Genomic DNA, 27261 nt, shown 5'->3' with positions numbered 1-27261 from the left:
AGAGAGAGATGCGTCACCTAAACTACGGCCAGGGCAAGTCTAAACTTTTTTTTCCCTGCAGGATTCCCGCAGCAGACACGCCTCACCAAACCTGAGCCACTATTTGGTGCGGTTTTGCTGGCAGAATTCCCTGCGGCTACCGGGGCGGATAAGCTGTGGAGTCTTACTCAGCATATCCGCCTAGTGTGTCCCTTATGATGTCGCTCCTGGGGCTGCTGCCGCTCTCTAAATAGGCTGTTGGTCCAGTAGAATTTGGAATTATTTTTTTTTGTGAACCAGCTTAAAAAAATACAAAACTTTTGTGTTAGGGCCTGTTCACATCACCGTTCGCTTCCGTTTCGGGGTTCCGTCTGAGGTTTCCGTCGGGTGAACCCCGCAACGGAAAGTGAAAGTGACAGCACAGCTTCCGTTTCAGTCACCATTGATCTCAATGGTGACGGAAACATCGCTAATGGTTTCCGTTCGTCACCATTCTGGCTGGTTTTCGGACGGAATCAATAGCGTAGTCGACTGCGCTAATGGTGACGGAAACGGAAGCTGTGCTGTCACTTTCACTTTCCGTTGCGGGTTTCACCCGACGGAAACCTCAGACGGAACCCCGGAACGGAAGCGAACGGTGATGTGAACCGGCCCTAACACAAAAGTTTTGTATTTTTTTAAGCTGGTTCACAAAAAAAAATAATTCCAAATTCTACTGGACCAACTGCCTATTTAGAGAGCGGCAGCAGCCCCAGGAGCGACATCATAAGGGACACACTAGGCGGATATGCTGAGTAAGACTCCACAGCTTATCCGCCCCGGTAGCCGCAGGGAATTCTGCCAGCAAAACCGCACCAAATAGTGGCGCAGGTTTGGTGAGGCGTGTCCGCTGCGGGAATCCTGCAGGGAAAAAAAAGTTTAGACTTGCCCCGGCCGTAGTCCTGGTGACGCATCTCTCTCTTCTGAACGTAGCCCCGCCTCCTGGGATGACGCTGTAGACCATGTGACCGCTGCAGCAGTCACATGGGATGAAACGTCATGACAGGAGGCGGGGCTGCGCTAAGAATAGAGGGTCGCGTCACTAGGACTACGGCCGGGGCAAGTCTAAACTTTTTTATAAATTTAAAAAAGTGCCTTTTTATTTTTTCTCATTTGTGATTTTTGCGGCAGAACCGCAGCATTTCCGCAACAGAGGAGCAGCGATCCCACAGAATACATTGACACGCTGCGGCTTAAAAAGCCACACTGCAGGTCCATTATTTTTGCAGCGTGTGAATGAGATTTGTTCACATCTCATCCCCTCTGCTGCGACCGTAATACGCTGCGGATTTTCCACAATAAAATGTGCTGCATAAAATCCGCAGTGTTCATGCCTAGTGTGTTCCTACCCTAAGGCCGGATTTACACAAGCGTGTGCTATTGGCGCGCGCAAAAACGTGGCGTTTTGCGCATTCAAAAGGTCCATAACAGCTCCGTGTGTCAGCAGCGTATGATGCGCGGCTGCGTGATTTCCGCGCAGCCGCCATCATTATGACACTCTGTTTGTATGTTTGTAGCACGTGGTGCATTTCTGTTTTCATTCATAGTTTATACGGCTGCGGAAGTGCTGGGCGTGATTTTCACGCACCCATTGACTTCAATGGGTGCGTGATGCTCGAACAATGCACAAATATCGGACATGTTGTGAGTTTTACGCAGCGGACACACGGACTCACGCTGCGTGAAAATCACTGACAGTCTGCACGGCCCCATAGAGTAACATAGGACCGCGCGAGGCGCGTGAAAATCACGCGCGTTGCACGGATGTATTACACGTTTGTCTGAATAAGCCCTAACAATAAGGCCCAGTTCACAGAGTTTTTGGGCCTTGATATTGACTCGGACACTGCGTCAGAATCAGCACCAAAAAACTTCCAAAACCGCCTCCCATTGATTTAATCTGAAATCAATGGGAGCCAGTCGCGGAAAAAAGAAAAAGCAGCACGTCCTTTCTTGCCGCGGTTCCGCCTCTGACCTCCCATCGAAATCAATGGGAGGCAGAAAATGCATTATTCGCTGCGTTTTTTGTCTGCTGTCCTCAATCGCCGTGGGCAAAAAACGCGGCAAGATAGTGTGGGCAGGTCAAAATCTGCCTCAAAATTAGGTGCGCGGTTCCAGGCGGTCGCGGGTGCGCATGCGCGGGAGTTTGCGGGTGCGCGCGATCGGTCGCACGGGCGGCGATCTTTGACGGCCCCCACGACGACCCCCATGCTACCCAGGGCCGCCATCAGGGGGGGTATTAGGGTTACTGATGTGAGAGGCCCGGCCAAACCTAATTGAAAGGGGGGCCCGCAGCTCACGACATTCTTTTGGTGAAAAAAATGGGCCCCATTGCAGGGGCCTGTTTTTTTTCTACCAAAGGCAAGTCGCGGCAGTTTGCCGGGCCCCCCTTTCAATTAGGTTTGGCCGGGCCTCTCACATCAGTACCCCTAATACCCCCCCTGATGGCGGCCCTGGGTACCATGATATAGTTCTGGACGGAGTACCGTTAACAGGCGGTGCCACGGTAGGGGGGCCCAGAAAATTTAGCTGTAGGGGGCCCTGAAATTCCTGATGGCGGCCCTGCACAGATGTATTGTGTTCCAGAACCATGCCAGGAATTTAGTACCCTCTCACAAAATTCTGCACACTTACTAGGCATAGAGTTGTGTAGCCAAGTGCCGCATGAATGAGGCCGACAAGCTACGTGTGGCTCCTGAGCAGCATTGTGGCCACCCTTATGTTAAGTCCGTAAAGCTATGTAATAGCCTAGGATAGGCTTAGTATACTTATGCTAGTATATGTAAAGCTTTCCTAAATAGATATTATTCTGATTAAACTCTTTAACCCCTTCCCGCTGTGGCCACCTTTGACCTTCCTGACAGAGCCTTATTTTTCAAATCTGAAGTGTCCTCTTATGTGGTAATAACTTTGGAATGCTTTTACCTATCCAAACGAGTCTGAGCATGTTTTCTCGTGAGACATTGGACTTTGTGGTACTGGCAATATTTGCTCGATACATTCAGTATTTAATTGTGAAAAACGCCAAAATTTATCGAAAAATTGCAAAAATTTGCAGTTTTCTAAATTTAAATGTCTCATTTGTAAGACAGGCAGTTATACCACACACAAAGAAGGAGTTGGAAAAAATACAAAGAAGAGCAATGAAGCTAATTAGGGGCATGGAGAATTTAAGTTATGAAGAAAGATTGAAAGAATTAAACCTATTTAGCCTTGAAAAAAGACGACTAACGGGGGACATGATTAACTTATATAAATATATTAATGGCACATACAAAAAATATGGTGAAATCCTGTTCCTTGTAAAACCCCCTCAAAAAACAAGGGGGCACTCCCTCCGTCTGGAGAAAAAAAAGTTCAAGCTGCAGAGGCGACAAGGCTTCTTTACCGTGAGAACTGTGAATCTATGGAATAGCCTACCGCAGGAGCTGGTCGCAGCAGGGACAGTAGATGGCTTTAAAAAAGGGTTAGATAATTTCCTAGAACAAAAAAATATTAGCTCCTATGTGTAGAAATTTCTCCTTACCTTTTCCCGTCCCTTGGTTGAACTTGATGGACATGTGTCTTTTTTCAGCCGTACTAACTATGTAACAATTGTTGCTAATTAACATCCCCCATATGTCTACTTCAGATTGGCATCGTTTTGTGTACATCCTTTTATTTTTCTAGGATGTTACAAGGCTTTGGACTTTAGCAGCAATTTCACACATTTTCAAGAAAATTTCAAGACTATTTTTACAGGGACCAGTTCAGTTGTGAAGTGGCATTGAGGGCCTTATATATTAGAAACCTCCAATAAGTTACCCCATTTTAAAAACTTCACCCCTCAATGTATTCAAAACAGCATTTAGTAAGTTTCTTAACCCTTTCACAGGAATTAAAGCAAAGTAGAGGTGAAATTTCCAAATTCCATTTTTTTTTTTGCTGAAATTTTTTGTAACACAGAAAGTTTTAACAGAGAAACGCAACTCGATATTTATTGCCCAGGTTCTGCAGTTTTAGGAAATATCCCACATGTGGCCCTAGTGTGGTAATGGACAGAAGCACAGGCCTCAGAAGCAAAGCCATACCTAGTTGATTTTGGGCTTCCTTTTTATTAGAATATATTTTAGGCACCAATTCAGGTTTGAAGGGCTCTTGCGGTGCCAAAACAGTGGAAATCCCCCAAAAGTGACCCCATTTGGGAAACTACACCCCTCAAGGACATTATCTAGTGGTATAGTTAGCATTTTCACCGCACAGGTTTATTGTAGAAATTATTGGACGTAGGTCGTGAAAATTAATATCGACATGTTTTCAAAGAAAATGTAGCATAGCAAATTTTTTCTCATTTTCACAAGGACTAAAGGAGAAAAAGCAGTGCAACATTTGTAATGCAATGTCTCCCGAGTAAAACAATACCCCACATGTGGTCGTAAACGGCTGTTTGGACACACACCAGGGCTTAGAAGGGAAAGAGTGCCATTCGGCTTTTGGGAACATAAAAACAAAAAGCACGGCGCCACACAGTGCAGATCAATTGGGTTTAGGTGAAATGTCAGAAGCAAATTATGCTCACCCAGGTAGTGCCATACGGTCACCGCTTGTTAGAATATAGGAGCGTAGTTGAAAAAGGGAGGATCCTGCAAGGCGCTGCTGCGTTGCTGCTTGTGAAGTATTTAACAATGATAAACAAAATAATAAATATATGTTTATTGTAAACAGCCTGAGGAAGACGCTAGTACAGCGTTGAAACGCGTAACCACCACTGTTTACAATAAACATATATTTATTATTTTGTTTATCATTGTTAAATACTTCACAAGCAGCCACGCAGCAGCGCTTTGCAGGATCCTCCTTTTTTCAACTACTCTCCTATATTCGGCTTTTGGAGCTCAAATTTAGCAGGAATGGTTTGCGGAGGCCATGTCGCATTTGCAAAACCCCTGAGGGACCAAAACAGTGAGAACGCCCAAAAAGTGACTCCATTTAGGTACCTACAGCCCTTGAGGAATTCATCTATGCATTTTGACCCCACAGGTGTTTCATAGATTTTATTAGAATTGGACACTGACAATAAAACCCTTTTTCTTCAAGACGACGTAGCTTTAGCTCAAAATGTTCAATTTTCTCAACAAATAAAGGAAGAAAAGCACCCCACCATTTGTAAAGCAATTTCTCCCGAGTGCGGCAATACCCTATATGTAGGCATATACTGCTGTTTGGGCACACAGTAGGGAAGGAGCGCCATTTTGCTTTTGGAGAGCAGATTTTGCTGGATTAGTTTCTGGGTGCTATGTTGCATTTGCAAAGCCCCTGCGGGACCAAAACAGTGGAAACCCCCCAGAAGTGACTTCATTTTGGAAACTAAACCCCTCAAGGTATTCAGCTAGAGGTGTAGTAAGCATGTTAACCCCGCAGGTGTTTTGCAGAAATGGTGTGCACTCAATGTTGCAGAGTGAAAATGGAATTTTTTTTCATAGATATGCCAATATGTGGTGCCCAGCTTGTGCCACCATAACAAGACAGCTCTCTAGTTATTATGCTGTGTTTCCCGGCTTTAGAATAACCCTACATGTGGCCCTAATCTTTTGCCTGGACATTTCGACCAGGCTCACGACTGAAAGGGTACCATGCGTAGTTGAGGAAATAATTTGGCGATTTACAAAGTATTGGTTCAAAATTGCAGGGCTCTGATGTGAAATAATAAAAGAATCCCCTGACAAGTGACCCCATTTTGGAAACTGCATCCCTCAAGGCATTTATTGAGGGGTGTAGTGAACATTTTCACAACACAGGTCTTTTCAGTAAATCATTGCGCTGCAGATGGTGAAAATATATTTTTTTAATTTTTTCCTAGATATTCCATTTCAGTGGCAAATATGTTGTGCCCAGCTTGTGCCACTGGAGACACGCACCCCAAAAATTGTTAAAAGGGTTCTCCCGGGTATGAGGATGCCATATATGTGGAAGTAAACAGCTGTTTGGGCACGCTGTAGGGTTCAGAAGGGAGGGAGCGCCATTAGGCTTTTGGAGCGTGGATTTTGCTTGGTAGTAGTTTTGTTTGGAGTTTTACTAGTATTTCCGTTTATAATGGGGTACATGTAAGCTGGGCAGTGTACATCAGGGTCATAGTCAGGTGGTATAATAATGGGGTAAGAAAAAAACATAAAATAATCCATAGATGTGTGTTACTCTGTAAAGCAATCCTTTATGCACAGGCCAGTGTCGCACTGATGAATGATGTCCTTACTAATCCCCCTTTTGGTCCACACTCCGCACCTTTGCAGTTTGGGGAATTTTGCTGGGAAGTGTTGTCCTGGTATAATACGGGCACCCTCACTTCCAGCAGATATGTTTGGGCCCTACTCTTCCTGGTTCCCGAATTTTAGTGCCTTGATAAATCGCCTTTTGAAACAGAAGAAACTTTCCCATCGGGCCTGCACTACTGCATATTTTTTATTTCCTGACTTATTGGAGCCTTAACTAATTTTATTTTTTCATAGACTTAGTGATATGAGGGCTGTTTTTTGCAGGACGAGCTGTAGTTATTATACGTACCATTTTGGGGTACAAGCGACTTTTTGATCACTTTTTATCCTATTTTTTGTGAGGCAAGGTGACCAAAAAACATAAATTCTGGCATAGGTTTTTAATTATGTTTTTGTTTTTTTTCCAGAATTCACCATGCGTTATAAATTAAATGTTAGCTTTATTCTGCGGGTCGCTACGATTCCGGTGATACCTAATTTTTAGCAGTTTTTTATGTTTTACAACTTATTGCACAATAAAATTACTTTTGTAAAAAGAATGTATATTTTCTGTCGCCATGTTGTGAGAACCATAACTTTTTAATTTTTTCGTCAATGGAGCTGTATGAGGACTTATTGGCCAAAAAACAGAAATTCTGGCATTGTTTTTTGCGTTTAGTTTTACGACGTCCATTGCGTGGAATAAATCACACAATATTTTTAGATTTCAGGCCGTTACGGACACAGCGATACTAAATATGTATGGTGTATTTATTTATTTTTAATAATAAATTAATTGATAAGGGGAAAAGGGCGATTGTGTTTTATTTTATCATTTGAAACTTTTATTATATATTTTACAACTTTTTTTTAATTTGTTTTTCACTTTTCTTTAGTCTGACTAGGGGACTTGAAGTTCCAACTGTCAATTGTTTTTTTCTAATACATTGCACTACTTATGTAGTGCAATGTATAAGATCTGTCAGTCATTCACTGACCGCAAGCCAATTAGGCTTCGCCGCTGGGCAGGGCCTAATCGGCTTCCATAATGGCAGAGCAGGAGGCCATTGTTATGCCTGCTGTTGCCATAGCAGCAGTCGGCAGCCCTGCGATTGCAGGGCAGGGCCGCCCATCTGCTGCCAACCACTAACATGCAGCGATCTCTTTCGATTGCTGCATCTAAGGGGTTAATGGCAGGGATCGGAGCTAGCTCTGGTTCCTGCCGTTACAGGTGGATGTCAGCTGGAACATGCAGCTAACATCCACCGCTTATGACGCTGGCTCAGCTCTTGAGCCGTCGCTATCTTGCCAACGGCTGTGGAAGCCTTTTAGGCCCTGCCTCTGGGCTTCCATACTAGGCATATCGGGAGGTTAGTATTAGGCCCCGGTTGCCTTTGCAGCCACCGGCACCCCGGTAATTTCATTGCTGGGGTGCCAATGAGCTGCAAACTCCTTAAATGCAGCGATCGCTTTTGACTGCATTTAAGTGGTTAATTGTGGGGATCGGAACAAACTTCGGCCCCCGCCATTATCCCAGGGTGTCAGCTGTAACATGCAGCTGACACCTGAGGATGGTGGCACAGACTCAGTTTCTGAAGCGGTGTCCACCATTTGTTGTATGGATACGGCAAAAGATGGGAAGCACTAGTTTTCCATGACGTATCCATACAACAAATGTTGGGAAGGGGTTAAGAGATGAAATTAAACTTTGGCTCTTTTCGACTTAAAGTGATTGTCGGATTTGACAAATTTTTTATCCCCCTCTCCCTCACAAAAGCAGGGTCTTTGTGCTTCTAGCTTGCATGATCAGCTGTATGAGACAAATAGACATGGGGAAAAGTCATGAAATCTAGCGAAAGAGAAAAGTGGTCAAGTTGCCTATTACAACTGATCATATTCCCTATTAAAGAGGATCTGTCACTAGTTTAGTAATGCCTAATCTCCTAGCTAATCTATTAGGCACTGTCACACTGATAATGCTAGTGAAAATTATGCCCCAAAATGATATTTATTTTAAAAGTTATCAGCTTTTGTCTAAATACGCAAATGAGGCTATACTTGACAAGTGGGTGTCAACATCAGCAATTCTCCTGTGGTGTAGCTACATCACATCCTTTGATGCTGTCCTATCCGCATGAAGCTACTTCACACAGTGTGAGAGACTGAGGCTGTAGGGAAGGGGGATCACTTCAAATAGCCATACCTCTGGCTGTGGACCACCTAGAACAGTGGTTCTGGTGGCATATGATAGATGAGATTCTAATCAGGCTCACCACCAGGATCGCAGTACTATTTGTAAAACAACAAGAGAGATCACTAGTTGAAAACAGTTGGGAATGGAAGCTGTATACTATATGATCACGCTGTGTTGCTGGGAAGAGAACTGTATGAGGTTGATTGGACAGCGTTATACAGAAAACATTACACCGTCCAGAGTGAAAAGTCACCTCCCATTTGGCAATATAGCCAAATTAGCATATTTAAAAAAATGCACATAACTTTGCAAATAATAAACATTTAAAAAGATTAGTTAGGAGACAGGGAATTAATAAACTAGTGACAGATCCCATGTAAGAGGTCCTTTTGGAACATGCAACCTGATTGCAACTTGCAGCCCGTTTTGTTTTGCTAATTTTGTGGGCCCTGAGGTCGGACCCTTACCCGATCACATATTCATGTCCTGTCCTAACAATAGGCCATCAATATATATTTAAAATTACAAACATACTAAACTTTGGCTGCTGATCTATTCATATATGGCCAATTTTTGGTTTACATGAGAATTAGTCAGATTATATAGTATTAAATTACATTATTTTGTTATTTAAGAATTAAACATAATGAGCTCTGTATTTCAGCATCGCAAACATTTGGTTTTGTCCTTGTTTTTAAGCTGGAAGTAGCTGAAGACTGATCAATGTAAGTTCTGTATCGAGCTGCAGAGGCAGGCAGAACCAGTGCTTCAAGCAATTTAATACTTGACAATACTTTCCCTGCCTATATAAGAAAAACAGAATTTGCAGTCCTCCAGCTAGATAAATCTATTAGTCTCCGATCTGAAAGCACAGGCACCAGTAGTGTTTTTCTCCCAGTTCCTGGTTGAATTATATAAATCATATCCTGTGAGTTATCTCAAACCAATCTCACAGGAGTCGAATGATTCAAGTCAGAAGAAGAACAATATGAACCATGGGACACCAAACATGTTTTAAATAGTAATTACTTGCCAGAGACCATTAACAGAATCCTTTTTAAGTGAAATATAGCTTGTCTCTAAATCCCAATGGGAAGTTATTAGAGATTGGAGTGGAAGATAATATAATCAGAAATCCCTTTCTCAGCCCTACTCTGGGGAACTTCATTGGACTCCGTTGTTCTTGTGAGATTGTTAAAACTTCTGCTATCCTATCTAAATGATACAGTATATCGTATTTTCTATAGTAGGAACTCTTGATTTGAAGGACAGCATACCACCGTGTTCTACTTTATTCTGCTCTCTGAAAGTCTATATCCTATTTTTAATATCAATTCCACAGGCAATTATAGGGCAGACTTATCTGTACTGTCTAGAAAATCTACAGAAATAACTTGTTTAAATTCAAATGTTACAAAAACATATCTTATGCGACTTTTAGGGATGAATGTTTGGTCTCCCTGTGTTCTTGAGTCTCGTGTCACAAATAACGTCTTTATTTGAAATCACAGAATATCTTTTGTCAGGCTACTGTATGTGCTGGAGAATGTACATTAATTATAGAGAGACTAGTGTAAATTAGAGGGAAAGATGACAGATTTCACCGGTCCCTGTTGGTAAAGCTGACAGATTTTCGTATTTCTAAAGATAACCGAGAGAGACATATCACAAAAAGGTAATTTGTTAAAAACAGAGCTTCTTTTTATGGGGAATAGCAAAAAGTGTAATCTTAAGAATTTCTTTGGCTGTTGGGCACAGAAAATTTTATATAGGTAAAACATATAGTCCTGCTATTTTTAATGTATCAATTTATTTTTCAGTGTTTATATTGCCCAACTGTACTGGGATGGCACAGCTTTAAACGCAGTTACTGGTGGGATTCTAGTACATTTTTCTGATTTATTGCTCTCTCAATCAGATAATAGTTATTGACCAGACACTAATTTCCAGATAACTTACTGGAAATTGCCCAGGGCCCCCATCCTCTCAGAGCCCCCTGCCCATTATAGCAACCGTAGTGGCTGCTAGGAGCCCCCCATCATGAGGGGACCTGTGCCGCCTGGCACACATTTATGGGCTGGGCGGTACAGGCCCCCTCATGCCTAGTGGCGACACTAGCACCTGGGAGAGGGCCCGGATGCTAGAGACTGCCACATTCAATTGCATCGGCATCCTCAGGACGCAGATACAATTCAATACTATGGTTGAGCAATTTCCTGCTCCTTCATTCATTAGGCTACAGGCCAAATTAGGCCTGCAGCCTATAAGACGCTGGGATAGAATCCCTGCACAGGCTGGCATGATGACGTCACTGGATCATTCTGGCCTAAGCAAGGGTCCCGTCTGGAGGCTGTGGAGCAGCTCTGTCCGTCCGTCACGGGAACGGGTCTAGGTGAGTACAAGTTTCTTTGTTTAATTTGGTTGCGTGGCTGTGTTGCACTGTCTACAAAGGAAGGACTGTGTGGCACAATACAAGGGGGGCTGTGTGGCAGATTCAACAAGATGGGAGCGTATGCTTTGGGGCTTGCAACACTCCTGGACACGTTAGAAATTAGTGATGCACACCGCCTTCTGAATTGACTGCATTATTGATACAATAATTCAGCATTTGGGGCCCCACTTTTAATTTTGCCCAGGGCTACACTTTGTCTAAAACCGGCCCTGCTCATTATTTTTATAATGCAGGAACCGTAGTATTGCCTCAAAACTGGTCCTAGGCATGGCCAATCGATTTATTTGGTTGTGGTACAATATGTCCAGGCTCCAGTGGGCCGTGATGGATATTTTTTTCAATCCCCATATTCAATATCTGGCCTCAAAATTTGCTCATTTCCACTGTGTCTATGGGGGTCTACTTGTGGGGCTGTGCATAGAATGATGTGGGCTTTTGGGCAATAAACTGCTAGGGATACAAGTTTGCATGGGACACCATCAGCTTTTCAACACTCATAACATTTTTATTTTTTTGTCAACGGAGCTGTATGAGGGCTTTTTTGCAGGACCACCTGTAGTTTTCATTGGTGCCGTTTTTGGGCACATGACTTTTTGGCTACTTTTTGTTTTGTTTTTTTTGTGATGCAGAATGAACAAAAAAACAGCAATTCTAGAATTGTTTTTATTTTTATGGCGCTTACCGTGCGGGAAAACTAACCTGATCATTTTATAGTACGCGTTCTTACGGATGTGGCGATACCAATTTTGTGTAGTTGTTTTATTTATTTTTTTAACCATAAAAACATTTTTTTTTTTATGGAAAAAAAGGCAACATTTGTTTTAGGCTCTGGCTCACGTCCCTGGCAGACATAGAGGCTGGATGGAGTGGTGTAGAGCATGCCACTACTGGACTCTGTCGAGTAATGAATCACGCTTCTCTATCTGTCAGTTTAATAAATGAGTCTGAGTTTAGCGAATACCAGGAGAACGTTACCTGCCTGACTTCATTGTCCCAACTGTAAAGTTTGGTGGAGGAGGGATAATGCTGTGGTTTTGTTTTTATGGATTCGCCTAGACGTCTTGGTTCTAGTAAAGGGAAATCTTAATGCTTCAGTAGATCAAGACATTTTGGACAACTTTGTGGGAAAGTTCGGGGAAGGCCCTTTTCTGTTTCAGCATTAGTGTGCCCAAGTGCACAAAGCAAGGTCTATAAATGCATGGTCGGGTAAGTTTGGTGTGGAAGAACATGACTGGCCTACACAGAGCCCTGACCTCAACCCCATCAAACACCTTTGGGATGTACAAATTGGTGATTGTCAAATTAAATTATCAGCATTTGCAGTTGATGCTTTATTATTTATATCTAATCCGGCCTCCTCCCTCCAACGCATCCTTCAAGATCTCTCATTTTATGATTCCCTGTCCGACTTCAGAATGTATATACACAAATCAGAGGCCATGATTCTCAAGGGTCCCTCTAAACCGCTTTGGTCCTCGAGACATGCCTTAAAGTGGAACTTTGACTACATCCCCTATGTCATGACACGGGGTGTGGATCCACTGGGCCGTACCACGTAGCAGGATAGCAGCTGGTCAAACGGGTACAATGCAATGTCTATAATCCATAAAGGGTACCTGAGGCAATGTAGACCGTAGTGGTGGATTCAGGCTAAGATGAGGCTCCAACAGTAGACAGACACCCGGCGGGGAGCGACACAATAGATGCAGCGGAGGGCACAACTCGACTCCAACTCTTGACGGCACAAGGGCACGGTAGCACAGGATACAGGGTACAGGCAGCAGAACAGGATACAGGGTACAGGTAACACTGGGAACTGGAAGACACTAGGAGACCATTTGCAATGACAAACTTGGGTGACACAACAACTCTCAGGCAAGGATCAAGAGGGCAGAGCCCCTTTTATAGTCCAGCAGCATTCTGGGCTAATTGCAGATATTCGGACAGTGTCCGGACCAGGAAATGAGTGCATGCGTCTCTCAGGAGGGAGATGCGCCGATAACTCACTCGTCCATGGCTGCGGCCATCAGAGGGTAAGTCGGGACGACAGTCCACGACCATAGATGTTACACTCTATCTGGGTGTACGTATTACGAAACAACCATCACGCTTATATAAGCAAAATGTGGATCCCTTTGTGACATACCTGGAGTCCCAACTCTTGGCCTCTAGACACTTCACCTTGTCCTTTTTGGGAAGGGCCAATTTAATAAAAATGGTTATATTTCCTAAATTATTATATCTTCTACAATCCCTGCCTATATATTTGAAACCAGTGGATGTTAAACGTGTGAATGCTCTATTTTGAGGCTTTATTTGGAATCACAAGAGGCTTAGACTAAGCATGTGCATATTGCAGCAACATCGTGAACATGGTGGTATTAACTTTCCCCAGATTCACTTATATAACATGGCGCTTCAACTGTGAGTGATCGGAGACTGGATAACTGGCAGTTCTTGTTTCACTGACTTTACATTGGATCAACAGTTTTGCGTGGCCTGTCTCTTTAACATGCCTCTCACACGCCCCTTATACAGCCCTATCACCTGATCAACGAGCCAATCCTCTGGTCATGGCTACGTGGAAGACCTGGACCTAGGTCAGACAACACCAACGTTTGAACCCCAGATTTTCCTTTCTCCTTTCTTGGATTAATATCTTAGAATTCCAGACTGCCAACTCCCATGCGATATTTCGTAGATGGGCTTCAAAAGGATTGACCTTCATTTAACAGATAGTTGACACATCCACTCGTTGTCCATATCCATTTAATGAACACGATATTCAATATGACTTTTTAGGACAACACCCATTTTATTATATGCAGGCCTGTAGTTATGTTCATAAGGTGATTCGTCATTTACACGACCAAGATTGAGATGTTTTTTTTTATCATTTGGCTTCAGCTCATCAAAATTGAAAACTATTGATCACCATAAACTATAACACTTTACGACAATCCGTTGATTACTCAAAAGAAAAAGACTGGTATGACCATCTGGATAATATAACCCATAAGGATATACTTCTATCTATGACAATTGCAGTCAAACATCTCCCCTCAGCTATGTACTGGGAAATGTATTTTAAAATAGCTCATATAGCCTATGTTTGTCCTCATAGGGGCTTTCTTATGGGAAATTCCTCTGACCATTTGTGTTTAAACTGTAGAACACCACACGCAGACTTACTACATTGGCTTTGGTTTTGCTCGATTATTGCTGAGTTTTGGCAGAGAATACAGCGCTTTATATCGAACCGGCTCTCTATACAGTGCCCCTTTACTCTAACATGGGGACTATTTGGTATACTACCCCTCTCTATTACCCATATCCTGAAACATCATAAAAAACTGTTGCACTACATTTCTGCGGCTGCTAGGAAGTCGATCTTGCAGGTCTGGATAGGCGCTGCTCCCCCCAATCACTGTATTTTCCTGGAAAAACTATAATACCTCTTTAGAATGGACTGGCTGGAAACCTCCCTTCATAAAGAGCATAAAACTGAAAAAAAAATGATGTTATGGGAGAACTTCATATCTCTTCTACTATCTCCATATATATATAAAAAAAAATACCTAATTGAGTGCTTTAGCTCTATAACTTAGTACTTGGAACATGACAGGTGTGGCACCAATTGTAGTGTGATCCTTCATTCTTAAACTACACCCTGATGATAAACGACAGATACACGTGTCCATCTTCTCTTCCTCCTTTCCTCACCTCCTTTTTACCATATCCTTCTTCCCCTTCTTGTGTTCTATTTTACAGATTTTATGTTTGATGACTCAATATTTTTAGATATCTTATTTGGGCAAAATCTCCCTTGTGCATCAGTTAAGATATTATTAATGATCACATGATATGTGCCTTATACTTTATATACTGTTACCTTACTGTCCTGAGATGTTTCTGCCATGGGACCAACTGTTAATTTTTTTATTTTTCTTTAGTCTTGTTATAATTTTTGGAAAAAATCAAATACATATTTTAAAACACCTTTGGGATGAAAACGAACGTAGATTGAGAGTCAGGCCCTCTAGACCAACATCCGTGTCTGACCTCACAAATGCTCTTCCGGATAAATGGGCAAAAATACCCACGGACACGCTCCAAAATCTTGTAGAAAGCCTTCCCAGAAGAGTGGAAGCTGTTTTAGCTGCAAAGGGGGGACCAACTTCATATTAATGCCTATGGATTCAGAATGGGATGTCCCAAAAGCTGCAGTAGGTGTAATGTGTAGGTGTCCCAATACTTTTGTCCATATAGTATGAGTAAAAAAGCACATACTTTTTAAAATTTTCGCCGCTACACCATTGCCATTTCAGTGGCCCCCTCTGGCTCCATTCCAGAAAACCCCTTTAATGATCGTTACTCTTAAAAACTGAAAACAAAATTGTTAATTTTTAACCCCTTCCCGCCGCAGCCCTTTTTCAGATTAACATTTTCGTTTTTTCCTCCCCACCTTCCAAAAGCCACAACGTCTTTATTTTTCCGTCGATATAGTACTATGAGGGCTTGATTTTTGCGGGACGAGGTGTAGTTTTTCGTAGCACGATTTATTTTGCCATATAATGTACTAGGAAAATTATTTGTGGGGTAGGAAATGAAAAAAACAGCGATTCCTCCATGGTTTTTTGCACGCCGTTTTTACGGAATTCACTGTGCAATTAAAACAACATGTTAACTTTATTCTCTGGGTCAATACGACTACGGCGATACTAAATATATATAGTTTTTTTTCTATGTTTTACTACTTTTACAAGTAAAAACCTAAGTGTAGAAAAGAAAATTTATTTTGTGTCACCAAATTCCGAGAGCCATAACTTTTTTATTTTTCCGTCGATTAAGTGGTATGAGGGCTTATTTTTTGCAGGATAAGCTGTAGTTTTTAATAATACCATTGTGGTGTAAATGCAACGGTTTTATCACTTTTTATTCTATTTTTTGTGGGAGATTAGGTGACCAAAAAATAGAGATTCTGGCGTTTACAATTATTATTTTTTTACGGCGTTCACCGTGCGGGTTAAATAATGATATATTGTAATAGTTCAGACTTTTACGGACGCGGCGATACCAATTATGTTTATTTATTCATTTATTTTTTTACTATGCTCTAGGGAAAATGGGAAAAGGGTTTTTTTTTTTTACTTTTAATATATTTATTTTTTTTTACACAAAGAAAAACTTTAACAAATTTTTACTTTTTTTATTAGTCCCCCTAGGGGACTTCAACCAGCGATCGTTAGATCACTTACACGATTTACTGCAATACGAATGTTTTGCAGTACATCGTGATTCTGACAGGCAACTATTAAGCCCTGCCGGAGGTAGGGCTTAATAGGTGTACAAAGATGGCGGACCTGGGGGTCTTCATTAGGCCCCCAGGCAGCCATAGCAACCATCACCCCCCCCGTGATTGCATTGGGGGGGACGATGGCGCTAGTTACTCTGAGGTGTCGGCTGTAACAAACAGCTGACACCGGCATCGTATGAAGCGGGTTCACTCCGTGAGCCCGCTCCATACTACCACTACCCGACTTTGGCGTATGGATACGTCAAATGTCGGGAAGGGGTTAAAAGCCTGACAAAAAAACTATTTTCTTCACTTTCATAATTATATCTTTTGTAGGAAAGTACAACTAATATGTCCATCAGTGGCGTAGCTATAGGGGTCGCAGCGGTCAATTGCGACCGGGCCCAGAAGCCAGGGGGGCCCATAGCCCCCCGCACCACATCAATGAAAAGTTACTATAGTAACTGGGGCCTATGTAATAAACAACACGGGCCCCTGTTACTATAGTAACTGACAGTACTTACCCTCCTCTTCATGGAGCGCATCAGAGGTTCTGACATCAGAGCGCTGTGCGCAGCGCATAACGTCATGATGCTATGCGCTGCGCACAGCATCCCGACACTTGATGGAGTGAGGACCTGCGGCCGAAGAGGAGGTAAGTTTAATTTTAGTGTCTTGCTTATGGGTTGGGGTCAGACACCCGGGACCCCCGCCAATTAGCTGTTTTGAAGGGGTGACAGCCGCTCATATGAGTGCTACTTCCCCTTCATTCCGGTCACTTTCTCACACTGAATCGTCGACACGGACGTGTCAGGGATTCACAGTGTGAGCAAGTGAGGGAAATGAAGTGGAAGCAGCACTCGTACGAGCGGCTGCAACCCCTTCATAACAGCTAATTGGCGGGGGTCCCGGGTGTCTGACCCCAACCCATCAGCTATTGATGGCCTATACTGAAGATAGGCCATCGATGCTTAGGGACTGGACAACCTTTAAAGCCTACCGTGTGTTAGGCTTAGATACAGGGCCCCAGCTTATACTGCATAAGAATACGGTCTGCTGCACCCTGTAGCTAAGCCTACATTAGGCTTAGATACAGGGTCCAACAAACAGTATCACACTTGCACATGGGACCTGTATCTAAGGCCCTGTTCACATCACCGCTGCCCTTCCGTTGAGGGGTTCTGTCTGGTTAACCTCTCAACGTAAAGGAAAACGGAAACCTTAGCTTCCGTTTGCATCACCATTGATCTCAATGGTGATGGAAACTTTGCTAATGGTTTCCGTTTGTCACCGTTGTGAACGGGTTCCGTTGTTTTGGCGGAATCCATAGGGCAGTCGATAATGCAAAACAACGGATCCCTGCCACAACGGTGACATACAGAAATCTTTAGCAACATTTCCGTCACCATTGAGAACAATGGTGAGGGAAACTGAAGCAGAGTTTGCCTTTCTGTTGAGGAGTTAACTCGACGGAACCCATCAATCGAAGGGCAGCGCTAATGTGAACAGGCCCTTACTAATGTTTTTTTATTGTGTTTTTTTACAGGGTCGGTCGTTGGACTACGTCGGATTCGAGTACTACTTCAATGACAGCTTTTTTATTCTCAATAAAATGGTTAATGAGGGTTGTGTGGGGGTGTTTTATTTCAATAAATCAATTTTTTCTATGTCTTTGTATTTCTTTTTTTTAACTTTATCGCTGCCAACTTGACAGCGTCCATTACTAAGGCGGGGCTTAGCCTTTTCACCAGCAAACACTAACACTAACCCCCATTATTACCCTGATACCCACCGCCACCAGGGGTGCCAGGAAGAGCCGGGTACGATCCAGTACCCGACCATCTGTAGTGATGGTCGGGTACTGGTGTGACCGCAGGCTGGTATTATTAGGCTGGGAAAGGCCAAAAACAGTGGCCCTTCCCACCCTGGTAATGCTATCCTGCTGCTGCTGTGTTGTATCTGGCTGGTTATGAAAAATGGGGACCCCACGTCATTTTTTTAAAATTAATAATTGGACAGCACGATGTTTGGTTCCCCCATTTTTATAACCAGCCAGATACAACACAGCAGCAGCAGGCTTTAATTACCAAGGTGGGAAGGGCCACTGTTTTTGGCCTTTCCCAGCCTAATAATACCAGACTGCGGCCGCCCCGGTGCCCCTCTGTCACCACAGATGGTCGGGTACTAGATCATACCCGGCTCTTCCTGGTGGCGCTGGGTACCAGGGTAATAATGGGGATTAGTGTTAACCTCTTCATGTCTAACATTAAGTCCCCCCTCCCTTAGTAATGGGCGTTGTGAATCAGCCAGCGACAATTACTAGGGCGGTAGTTATAAAGTTTCAAAAAATACAAAGACATAGATAAAATATTTTATTGAAATAAAAATTCCACACAACCCTCGTTATCCATTTTATTGAGAATAAAAAAAAACGCAGTTATCGAAGTAGTCCTCGAATCTGAAGTAGTCCAACAACCGAACTTGTAAAAAAACAAACACAGAAAAATAATTAGTATCACGTCAAAAAGGAAAATAATTATTATTTTTAAATTTCCTGGGTCCAGCGCTGGAGCTGCAATGTCAGCGAGCTGGGCCCTATATCTAATCCAATCATGTGTGATACTGTCTGCTGGGCCCTATATCTAATCCTATCATGTGTGATACTGTCTGCTGGGCCATATATCTAATCCTATCATGTGTGATACTGTTTGTTGAGCCACTGTATCTAATCCTTCAATGTGTGCTACTGTCTGCTAAGCCAATGTATCTTATCTTATCCATAGCCTTAGGGTCGTAGTGCTATAGATATTCTGTCATATATATATATATATATGTATATATATATATATATATATATATATATATATATATATATATATATATATAGAGATATTTTATTTATTTTTTTTTAATTTTTTTTCAAACAGAGAAAGCAGCAGCACTCAATCTCAGTAAGAGAAAGCTTACATATGTGAACGAGTGCCAGCAAGCAGTCCAGATCCTAGGACTGTATCGATATTCAGGAGAAATAAATCTTGCAGCACTCCAACAGGATGAATGAAAAAAAGTGCTTGAAAAAAGTCCTAATGTTGGACTGAAACGTCACACCGCTGTATGTTGGCTTGAATAAAGTTTTTTCATTCATCCTGTTGGAGTGCTGCAAGATTTATTTCTCCTGTGTGTATATGTATGTATATATGTATGCTTAATCGGCACTGCAGCACCTTCATTCTCTGTATCGGTGAGGGGTCCCAGAGGTCAGACAAAGTTATGCCATCACTTTCTAAGATGGAAATAGTCCTTTAATTGTTATGATGTTAGGAATAACATCGTCTAGGTGACCACTCAGACATCCTTGTATTGACATACCCCATTCTGCACTGTAGGCGAACTTTATAGCAAACTTTTCTGTTGTCGGAAAGAGGAGATCTGAATGCATTTTACATCTATTTGACATAGGGGAAAGCTAAATGGCCATATTTTTTATTTTACATTTTTATAAATAATCGTAAAGGCATAAAATATCAATTGGTACACAATAATTATTTTGTTTGTTTGTTTGTTTTTTTAACAGAACCAAATTAAATCTGTGGACACTGGTGAGACTAATTTGGAAGGCGCAGTGGGTAAGTGCATCTCAGGGCAATCCGCAACATGAAAGGATTACTGGAACAAAGGTTAATTGAGTCTCCAAGAGTCCTACAACACAACAATGGCTTTTTTTTTTGTGACCAGGTCAGGCTGCGTCAGATGAACTGATCAGGACAGTTCTATCAGCGTTTGAAGCTGTGACACAGCATCCCGTCTTGTTGACACTTCACCACTCCCCAGTAAGTCTTGGCAGCACTTGAAACAATATTTTTTTTTACTAGTTGGAGCAATTCCCAATAGCCTTCTAAACAATCACTAGCTTTCAGGGTCATTCCTAAAACTAATTAGGCGGTGAAGCATTAGCAGCTTACATATCTTATCAGTAATATTTTCATTGCCCTATACTGCATGTCATATAATTCACAAATCATCTAGACCCGTGTGGGAACTGAGATCATAGTGCATGTCATTTGATGTCGTCGAAAAAGATGGAATTACAAATGTTTTTGCGAAAATAAAGTATTTTTGTTGGGGGCATTCAAAAATTCCATTATTTATAAAAACATTGCAAAATTAGGCATTTTTTTAAAGATAGAAGTCTCTGGTCAATATATTGCAACCCCTGTTGGCAAGGGGTCATTAGGAATGGAAGGAGGAGGGGTTGTACGACTACAGCTATAAATATTATAACAGTAAATAGAATTAAAAAGATTAATAATAAAGCAGATGCCCAACTGGGGGCTTAAAATATATCTATGTACTGTATATTACTCAGTACCTTTGGGTAGTACCTAACAGCTATTTATATTCATTAGTTGACTGTATTTTAGCTCTCCTTCATTAGGACCTAGATCTGTGATCAGTGACCAATGGAGTCAATTGTAGTCTGCTATCCTATTGTCACTCCAAAGTAGGCAATTGCTCCCTGATTGAGGGACAGGCAGATTAATGGTTGTTCAGGATCAAGCAGGTATGTAATAATCTCCAAACTTCAATTCTAGTTGGAGAATCTATGGTCCTAGATTAAACGTTTCCTTGAATAGCTATTATCAGTTATGCTTGATCTTATGTAGCCCCTTTTTACTTCGTGTCTGTGTGGTGGTTAATGGCTGCTTACTTTTCGATGGAGACCAGGACTTCATAGAAAATTATACACTGTATACAAACCATATCATTTATTATAATCTAGTGACCATGGGACCCCACAGATGATGTATTATCATACGTTTTAAAAAAACAATAAATAATATGCCCTTATGTTTCTCTCCCCTTTAACCCTTCAGGACCCAGCCTGTTTTGGCCTTCAGGACACAGCCGATTTTTTCAAATCGGACATGTGTTACTTTATGTCGTAATAACATCGGAATGCTTTTACCTATCCAAGCGATTCTGAGATTGTCTTCTCGTGACATGTTGTACTTTGTTAGTGAAAAAATGTGGTCGATAATGTCGGTATTTATTTCTGAAAAACACCAAAATTTAGAAAAAAGTTAGCATTTTTCTAAATTTAAACGTATTTCCTTGTAAAACAGATAGTAATACCACGCAAAATAGTTACTAGTTAACATTTCCCATATGTCTACTTTACGTTTACATAGTTTTTTGAACGTTCTATTATTTTTCTAGGACGTTACAGGGCTTAGAACTTTAGCAGCAAATTCTCATATTTTAAAGAAAATTTCAAAAGGCCATTTTTTCAGGGACCAGTTCAGTTCTGAAGTGGCTTTGAGGGCCTTATATATTAGAAAATCCCCAGAAAACTGCACCCATCAAGGTATTCGAATCAGCATTCACAAAGTGTTTTAACCCTTTAGGCGTTTCATAGGAATTAAAGCAAAGTAGAGGTGAAATTTACAAATTAAATTTTTGGGGCCGAAATCCATTTCTAATAAAAAAAATTTTTTAACACAAAAGGTTTTACCCGAGAAATGCAACTCAATATTTTATTGCCCAGATTCTGCAGTTTTCAGAAATATCCCACATGTGGCCCTATTGCGCTAATGGACTGAACCACAGGCCTCAGAAGCAAAGGAGCACCCAGTGGATTTTGCGCCTCCTTTTTTTAGAATATATTTTAGGCACCTTGTCAGGTTTGAAGAGGTCTTGTGGTACCAAAACAGTGGAAACACCCCAAAAGTCACCCGATTTTGGAAACTACACCTCTCAAGAAATTTATCTAGGGGTATAGTTAGCATTTTGACCACACAAGTTTTTCGCTAAATATATTGGAATTAGTCTGTAAAAATAAAAATCTACTGTTTTTCAGAAAAAACATAGAAATTTTAAATATTTACAAGGAATAACGAAGAAAATGCACCCCAACATGTAAAGCAATGTCTCCCGCTTGCGGCAATACCCCATATGTGGTAATAAACTGCTGATTGGACCCACAGCAGGGCTCAGAAGGGAAGGAGCGCCATTTGGATTTTGGAGCATAGATTTTGCTGGAATGGTTTTCGGTGCCATGTCAAGTTTGCAATGCCCTGGAGGGACCAAAACAGTGGAAACCCCCAAAGTTACCCCATTTTGGAAACACCCCTCAAGGAATTTTTCTAGGGCTATAGTGAGCATTTAGACCCCACGGGTCTTTTGCAGAATTTATTAGAATTAGGCCGCAAATGATTTAAGTTTTTTACGGTGTTCACCGTGCAGGTTAAATAATGGTATATTGTAATAGTTCTGCCTTTTACGGACGTAGCAATACCAATTTTGTTTATTTTTTTTACATTACTTTAGAAGAAAAATGGGAAAAGGTTTTTGTTTTTTTAACTTTTAAACTTTTTTCTTTCTCACTACTAATAACTTTAATTCTACACATTTTATTAGTCCCATTAGGGGACTTGAACCAGCGATCATTGGATCGCTGGTACAATATACTGCAATACTAAGGTATTGCAGTATATTGTTATTTTTACAGGCTTCAGTAACCGCACGATCGCTGTTCCTGTCCATTAGTCCTGGGTGTCAGCTGTAATACACAGCTGACACCTGCAGCGTATGGAGCGGGCTCAGCACGTGAGCCCGCTCCATACATCAACCCCCGCACCATGACATGCTATTAAGTCATAGTGCACAAAGGGTTTACTGCACAGCGGATGGTGTGAATATTGCAATTTTCCACTGGTATTCAATTTTAGTGCATAATATGTCGTGCCCAATTTGTGCCACTGAAGACAAATACCTCATAAAACGTTAATCGGGATCTCCCGGGTATGGCGATGCCATATATGTGTAAATGCTGTTTGGGAACGCTGCAGGGCTCAGAAGGGAGGGACGCCATTTTGCTTTTGGAGTGCAGATTTTGCTTAGTAGTAGTTCTGTTTGGGGTTTTGCTAGTATTTCAGTTTGTATTGTGGGGGCATATGTAGGCTGTGCGGAGTACATCAGGGCATAATAAGAGTGTATAATAATGCGGTAAATAAATAATAATTCATAGATGTGTGGCCAGTGTCGCACTGATAAATGGCGCCCAATCTTATCCGATTTTGGAACACACTGCACATTTTGCATCGCCATGTTCTGAGACCCAGAACTTCTTTATTTTTTTCACCACCGGAGCTGTGTGAGGGCTTATTTGTTGCGGGACAATCTGTAGTTTTCATTGGTACCATTTTGGGGTACATGCGATTCTTTTTATTCCATTTTTTTGCAAGCCGGGTGACCAAAAACAAGTATTCTGCCAATGTTTTTTAGTTTATTTTTTGCAGCGTTCACCGTGTGCTATAAATGACAGTTTTACTTCATTTTGCAGGTCGTTACGATTACGGCGATACCATATGTATATAGTTTTTTTTATGTTTTGCAGCGTTTGCGCAATAAAATCACTTTTTTATAAAATAATTAATTTTTTGTGTCACCATGTTCTGAGAGCCGTAACGTTTTTATTTTTTAGTCAAAAAAATCTGTGTAAGGGCTTGTTTCTTGCGGGACGGGTTATAGTTTTTATTGTTACTATTTTTGGGGTACATGCGACTTTTTGATCACTTTTTATTCTCTATTTTGGGAGGGGTGGTGACCAAAAAATAGCGATTCTGGTGTCGTTTTTTATTGATTTTTTTTTTTGGGGTGTTCATCGTGCGGGAAAAATAACATTATAGTTTTATAGTTTGGGTAGTTACGAATGTGGCGATACCAAATATGTGTACTTTTTTAATGTGTTTATTTTTTTCCTATAATGAAAGTCTTATTATTTTGTTTAAATAACGTATAACTTTTATTTTTACACTTTTTTTTAAACCTTTTTTTTTAACTTTTTTTTACTTGTCCCACTAGGGGACATTTAGACTTTCAGCTTTGATTGGTGCTAGAGTACATTACACTACCTACGTAGTGTAATGCATTCCAACTGTCATTGTGACGTGGCAGTCACACTGACAGGGAGCCTAGGAGGACCGGCCGGAGGCTGCTCTTCCGAGGCTCCCGTACATGGCAACCCGGAGGCCATTGTCTGGCCTCCGATTGCCACGACAAGCATCGGCAGCCCCCACAATCACTTTGTGGGGGCTGCCGATGTGCTTCAAACCCCTTAAATGCAGCGAACGCAATCTGTCGCCGCATTTATGGGGTTAATTGCGCGGCGATGGTCCGCTGACTGCCAAGACTGGAGTGTCAGCTTTCGGGGACAGCTGACCTCCCGGTTCCCGGACACTGTCCGTTAAGACAGTGTGTGCCGGGAACTACTCCGCAACTGTACGTCCTGATGCGGGAAGCAAGCCCTCTGTAGGACGTACAGTTGCGGCGCAGCGCGTGAAGAGGTTAAGTATCCCATGTGCAGATTGTGTGGGTAGCCCATTATTTATATTCCCTTTTGGCTCTCTATTTGACTTTCTGCTACATGCATTCATTCATTTTAGTGAACTTCTACCAGTTATATATGACCGAGAGGAAGAAGTAATCACTAACCACAATAACAGGACATCACCTCATTTTACAATTCATTTCCACTTGTGCCGACAATAGAAAAGTTGGAACGACCGCGTCCATTCTAAAAGGTAGATTAGGTAGGGGTTTGACAAAATAAAGGCATCTTTGTTTGTATGCTGTAGTTTCAACTCTTCTAATGTCTTTATAACAAGTTTCGAAATTGGAGTTACATAAAAATTACTCCGCCTGACAGCCTGCTTCTATAGGGCAATCCCAGTCAGCATGATCACGAAAATAATGCAATATAGAATTTTTTATTATTTGAAAACCTTTTGGGAAATGTTTAGGGGGGAGAGAAGGCTATTGACTTGCGTCTGAAGCCTGAGAGACCCAGTCTTTTATGTCAAAATACAAAAGGTAATTCTCTTTAAATGCAGATTTATTGCTGTGTGCACAAAAAAAAGCAAAGGTGACAGTTGCTCTTTAAGAATTCAGTCACCAGGACTAAATTTTACTTTTAATTTTAAAAATAATTGTGAATTTATGAATAGAGATGACTAGTATTGAATATATAACAATGCCCTATGAGCAGGTTAGGAGGTAATTCTTAATGTGGCTGATCAATACTGATACAGAAATGCTAATAGAAAAGTCTTCTTCCTGGCCTAAAGCCCTAATTTGTGCCAGATCCCAGAGGCGAGGATATATTGAGAGGTGAGCGATTATTAGTATTTCCTGTGAGAGTTTGATATAACTGCTTGCATTCTTATGAGAAATTAAAAGTCAAAGTATGGCTTTCCTACTAGAATTTGTAATACAAATTGATTTCTTAGACTAAAATGCAGGTACTTATAACCCTGAAATATGTACTGTCAGGCACCATTTAAAGTAGTGCAATAACATTAAAAAGAAATGTATGCATTAATTGCTGTATTCTAAGGAGCAAAATTTAGTATGACAAATACCTGCACAGCAAATGCGCTACCACAGTCAGTCTTAGCACTGGCCACTCTGGTTAGCAGAATCTAAGGGACTGCAGGTTTTCACCTTTTAACCCTTGTACAGGGATCTGTGCTTTGCTGCAGCAAATCCCCAGGTTGCCTGTGCAGGGTAGCCACTGGAATGGGTACAGGTAAGTATATGACCGTTATCCCCTTCTTACAAGGGCGCACTGGACCCTCAGACCCAGGATTAAGGGGATTCCTACAGTTAAACTTTTAATTAATTCCTTTGTATAAAGATGATTTAGCTGGGACCCAAGACCTTTCCTCAAAAACATAACCTGCACAGGGGAGACCCCTGACCATACGAATATTTTACAAAACAATATTTTGGACCTCCAAGCTCTAGGGCAACTCACAAGAACTGGAGTTGGAAACTTGTTTACAACATGCACGGCATTCCTATACAGTTTCAACAAGGACTTATGGAAGACATTGGGAATCTTAAAGAAAACTGGAAGTAGAAGACGGAAAGCAGACGGGTTAATGAGCTGAATAATTTCATAGGAACCAATACATTTCAGACCAAGTTTAGCAGATAGTTCCTTTAATTTAAAATTCTTAGTAGTTCACCACACCTACTAGCCTATTGAAAACGAAGGGCCAGATGAACATCTTTTGTCAGCAGCTTTCTTCTGTCTCCAAACAGATTATTCAAAATTGCGTTGAACCTGTGACCAAACTAAATTTAGTTAGAAAATATTTCAGCCTTGGGAGTATTAACACTAATAGTAGAGAAAGTACTAAAACATGGGTGAAATCCAAAGTTACAGAAGAACAAAGAAGTTTTACTGGCGTCCTGAAACCGATTATTAAAGGGGTTGTCTGAGATTTAATGACTTTGTGTTAATGCTTGCAATTTATAAATGTAAATACATTTGTAATATACTTACATTTTCCATAGTGGCCCCGTTTCCTGATCCTGCCGTGGGGAATTGACGGGTGACGTCACTCTCTGCACTGGCTCTGGCCCTTTGGTTGATCTTGAATTCTTTGCCGGGTATACGACACGTCACTTGTAACGTGGTATATATCAGCTTGTTCTGTTTTAATGCGCATGCGCGGCCCCTGCTGTTATCTCGAGAACAGCAGGGACCGTGAGAACAGCAGTGACAGCGCATGCGCGTTACGGGCTGTGAAGCAGAACAAGCCGATATACACCACATCACAAGTGACGTGTCGTATACCCGGCAAAGAATTCAAGATCAACAAAGTGGCCAGAGCAGAGAGTGACGTCACCCGTCAATTCCCCACGGCAGGATCTGGAAACGGGGCCACTTTGGAAAACATAAGTATATTACAAATGTATTTACATTTATAAATTGCAAGCATTAACACAAAGTCATTGATTCTCGGACAACCCCTTTAAGTGTAAATTCAGCCAAAAGTAAACAAGAGACCCAATCAGTTTGATTGTTGGAGACAAAACGGAGTAAATACTGCTCTAAAGTTTGATTCGTTTGGTTCTTTGTTCTGTCCAGCCATTATTTCTTTTTTGTATATAGGCAGATGAAAAAGATAAATCTATTTTTAACCTGGTACAGAAAGGGCTAAAAAGCTTCAAGGTAAACTGTAAACCACAATCTGAAACACTATTTTCAGTAATTTCATGCAAT

The 27261-nt window shown here is 41.6% G+C and overlaps 1 protein-coding gene across 2 annotated transcripts in view; it reads left to right on the top strand.

Annotated features, from left to right (window-relative positions):
• The window catches only part of ULK4 (unc-51 like kinase 4), a 771869-nt gene that overhangs the window by 337452 nt on the left and 407156 nt on the right, over positions 1 to 27261 (top strand). For both annotated transcript variants that reach the window (XM_075827083.1, XM_075827084.1), the window contains exons 26-27: positions 19765 to 19816; positions 19926 to 20020. In XM_075827083.1, coding sequence (XP_075683198.1) covers positions 19765 to 19816; positions 19926 to 20020 — 147 coding nt within the window. The remainder of the gene's footprint in view (positions 1 to 19764; positions 19817 to 19925; positions 20021 to 27261) is intronic.

Source organism: Rhinoderma darwinii, chromosome 5 (assembly GCF_050947455.1).
Source record: "Rhinoderma darwinii isolate aRhiDar2 chromosome 5, aRhiDar2.hap1, whole genome shotgun sequence".
In the NCBI taxonomy this organism is placed as follows: domain Eukaryota; kingdom Metazoa; phylum Chordata; class Amphibia; order Anura; family Rhinodermatidae; genus Rhinoderma; species Rhinoderma darwinii.
The sequence above is the reverse complement of the archived record's forward strand: the minus strand, read 5'-3'. Positions and strand labels throughout refer to the sequence as shown.